Source organism: Eutrigla gurnardus (assembly GCF_963514095.1).
Source record: "Eutrigla gurnardus genome assembly, chromosome: 4".
In the NCBI taxonomy this organism is placed as follows: Eukaryota; Metazoa; Chordata; class Actinopteri; order Perciformes; family Triglidae; genus Eutrigla; species Eutrigla gurnardus.
The window spans coordinates 11,963,251-11,965,576 of NC_139918.1; the positions used below are offsets into that span (position 1 = coordinate 11,963,251).

The 2,326-nt window shown below is 54.8% G+C and overlaps 1 protein-coding gene across 1 annotated transcript; it reads right to left on the reverse strand.

The window, feature by feature from the left end:
- Positions 1 to 758: 758 nt before the first annotated feature.
- LOC311012996 (uncharacterized protein) lies at positions 759 to 1,936 on the reverse strand. The gene is made up of 2 exons (XM_084008855.1): positions 1,758 to 1,936; positions 759 to 1,709 (listed from the first exon to the last, which is right to left on the reverse strand). The coding sequence occupies exons 1-2, from the start codon at positions 1,894 to 1,896 to the stop codon at positions 1,060 to 1,062; spliced, it is 789 nt and encodes a 262-aa protein (XP_083864981.1). The 5' UTR covers positions 1,897 to 1,936; the 3' UTR covers positions 759 to 1,059.
- Positions 1,937 to 2,326: the final 390 nt, after the last annotated feature.

The following is a 2,326-nucleotide window of genomic DNA, read 5'->3' on the forward strand; positions in this document are numbered from 1 at the left end:
ATCATTTAGGAAGTCACAGTGGGGCTTAGGAGGGCGGTAGAAAGTGGCAATGATGGTGGGAGTGGGTCCAGGGAGTGTAAATGTAAGATGTTCAAATGAGGAGAAGACAGGCAGCGACTGGGGTAGGACTTTCCATTTCTTGTGGTAAATTAATGCAATACCTCCGCCACGGCCGTGGCTACGGGGGTGGGAGAGGTAAGTAAAGTCCGGTGGGGTGGAGTCGTTTAGTGAGGAAAAGTCATTTGGTTGTTGCCAGGTTTCAGTCAAACAGAGGAAGTCGAGCTTGCGGTCAGTGAGGAGATCATGGATGAGGTGTCCCTTGTTTGTAAGTGAGCGGATGTTGAGAAGTCCGAAGCTGACAGATGAGTTATCATATTTGGTGTGAGTGGAAGCCAGCATAGATGGGCTGGCTAATACAGAGTGATTTACAGACCGGGTGGTGTTTCTGCCAGAGTGGTGTCTGATTGTAGTATGGACAGGAATAGGGAGTGGTTGGGAGTTTCTGTGGTTATTGGACAGAGTAATGATGGAGAGATCAGCAGCTGAGGGAGACGATGACAGGTGTGGCCAGCAGGGGGAGCTCTGGGGAGAAGCCGTCGACAGTGAGTGCACCACAGAGGGAGAGGGGGGCGTGTGTGAGGGGGGGTAAACAGTCAGTCATGTGGGAAGGAATGAACAGCGTGCTGCAGATTAGCCGCTAGCATGCGGCTACCTACGTGGCTAGGGTGTATTCCGTCCGACTTGAAAAAGGACGAACGGTTCCAGAAAAGATTAAAATTGTCCACAAAGGCAATGCTGTGAACTTGGCACGCAGACTGGAGCCAGGTGTGCAAATTGAGGACTCGGCTGAAACGCCCACATCCACGGCCAGAAGTGGGGATGGGGCCGCTGATGAATACAGACAGTGCAGAGTTTTTTAAAAAATTTAAAAGTCGGATGAAGTGACTCTTCGTGAGCTCGGTCTGGCCGAGGGATGTGTCATTTGTACCGACATGAATTATAACTCTGTGGATGGAGGTTGGCAGAGTTTTCAACAGAGTGGGGAGATGTGTTAAAATGTCAAGGACCTTTGCACCGGGGAAACACCTTGTGACTGCGTTGAAAAAACGGATGTTTTTTATGATGGAGTCGCCTACAATTAAAGTCGTCGGAGGGAAAAGAGGACGTGGAGACTGCGTGACCGGAGAGGAACAGGACGATGGGGGGGAGCTCTCCGGGGAGGACAGTGGGGACAAGACAGGAGGGACACGGGCCCGCTGCGGTGCAGGTGTGAAGCACGGTATTGACAGCCGGCGGGACCCGGTGAGGGAGCGCTCCGGCGGCAGGTGGACAAGACGGGGGCGGAGGAGCAGGCTGGGATCCCGCGGGCAACGGGGGGAAATCGTGCAGGCCGAGAATGTCGTACTTGTTCTCCAGGTGAAGGCGGAAGACAGGAGCCTGTGGTGAAAACTTTGTTTTCCCGGTGCGGGCACTGACCTGGGACCAGCGCTCCTGCTGAGATGGAGTGGAGCTAACCAGAGCCTTAGGTTTAGCTCCGAGCCTCGTCCAGGAGACGTCGTGGATGAAGGGTGGAGGAGCAGCCGTGTGATCACGGTGAATGGAGACAGACTCAGGGGGTGAAGCAGGTTTCCCAGCAGCGGGCTCCGGAGGAGAGGTGGTCGCAGCAGCGGGCTCCGGAGGAGAGGTGGTCGCAGCAGCAGCAGCGGTGGGAGCGGTGGGATCAGGCTCCGGTGTGCCAGTGGAGTCGGGGTGTGGTAGAGCGAAGATGATGGTGTCCAGCAGCTTCTCGTCTTCCTGGATCTGGTAGAGCCTGGAGATTCTTTTCTCCAACTCCTGGACCTTTTCAGCCAGACAGGCGCAGCTGACACAATCGGATGGAGAGGAGCGTGGAGCCATGGCCGCGAGGGCCTGGGAAGAGGCCCGCTATTGGTGGAAATCTCAGGTAAGTCTTGGTTGCAGAGTTCCAGTCCGTAGCCGATGCGATCCCAAATGTTTGTTTAATCCATGTGAGGATTGATTGATGAATGTAGCCGGATGAATGTGCAAGGCGACTGTATTCTCCCGGGGACACGCCGAGGTGTTAGCTGTTAGCACGCAGCGTTAGCTGCACCGCGGACGGCTCTGCGTTAGCTGCACCGCGGACGGCTCTGCGGACGGCTCTGGCAGTAACTCAATGGCAGTAACTCAATGGCAGTAACTCAATGGTAGTAACTCAATGGTAGAAAGCACAGTAGTGTGAAACAGTCACACTGCTGCAGGCACACTGCTGTCCCCTCTGAGATTGTGTCTCTCTCTGTGTATGAAGTATTTTTGCAGGTTCTGGGGG

Excerpts from the sequence above, each read along its gene's own strand:
- LOC311012996 (XM_084008855.1), bottom strand. The coding sequence starts at position 1,896 with ATGGCTCCACGCTCCTCTCCATCCGATTGTGTCAGCTGCGCCTGTCTG. Across the intron at positions 1,710-1,757 it reads GGACACCATCATCTTCGCTC|CCACCGCTGCTGCTGCTGCG; the intron begins TACCACACCCCG and ends ATCCCACCGCTC.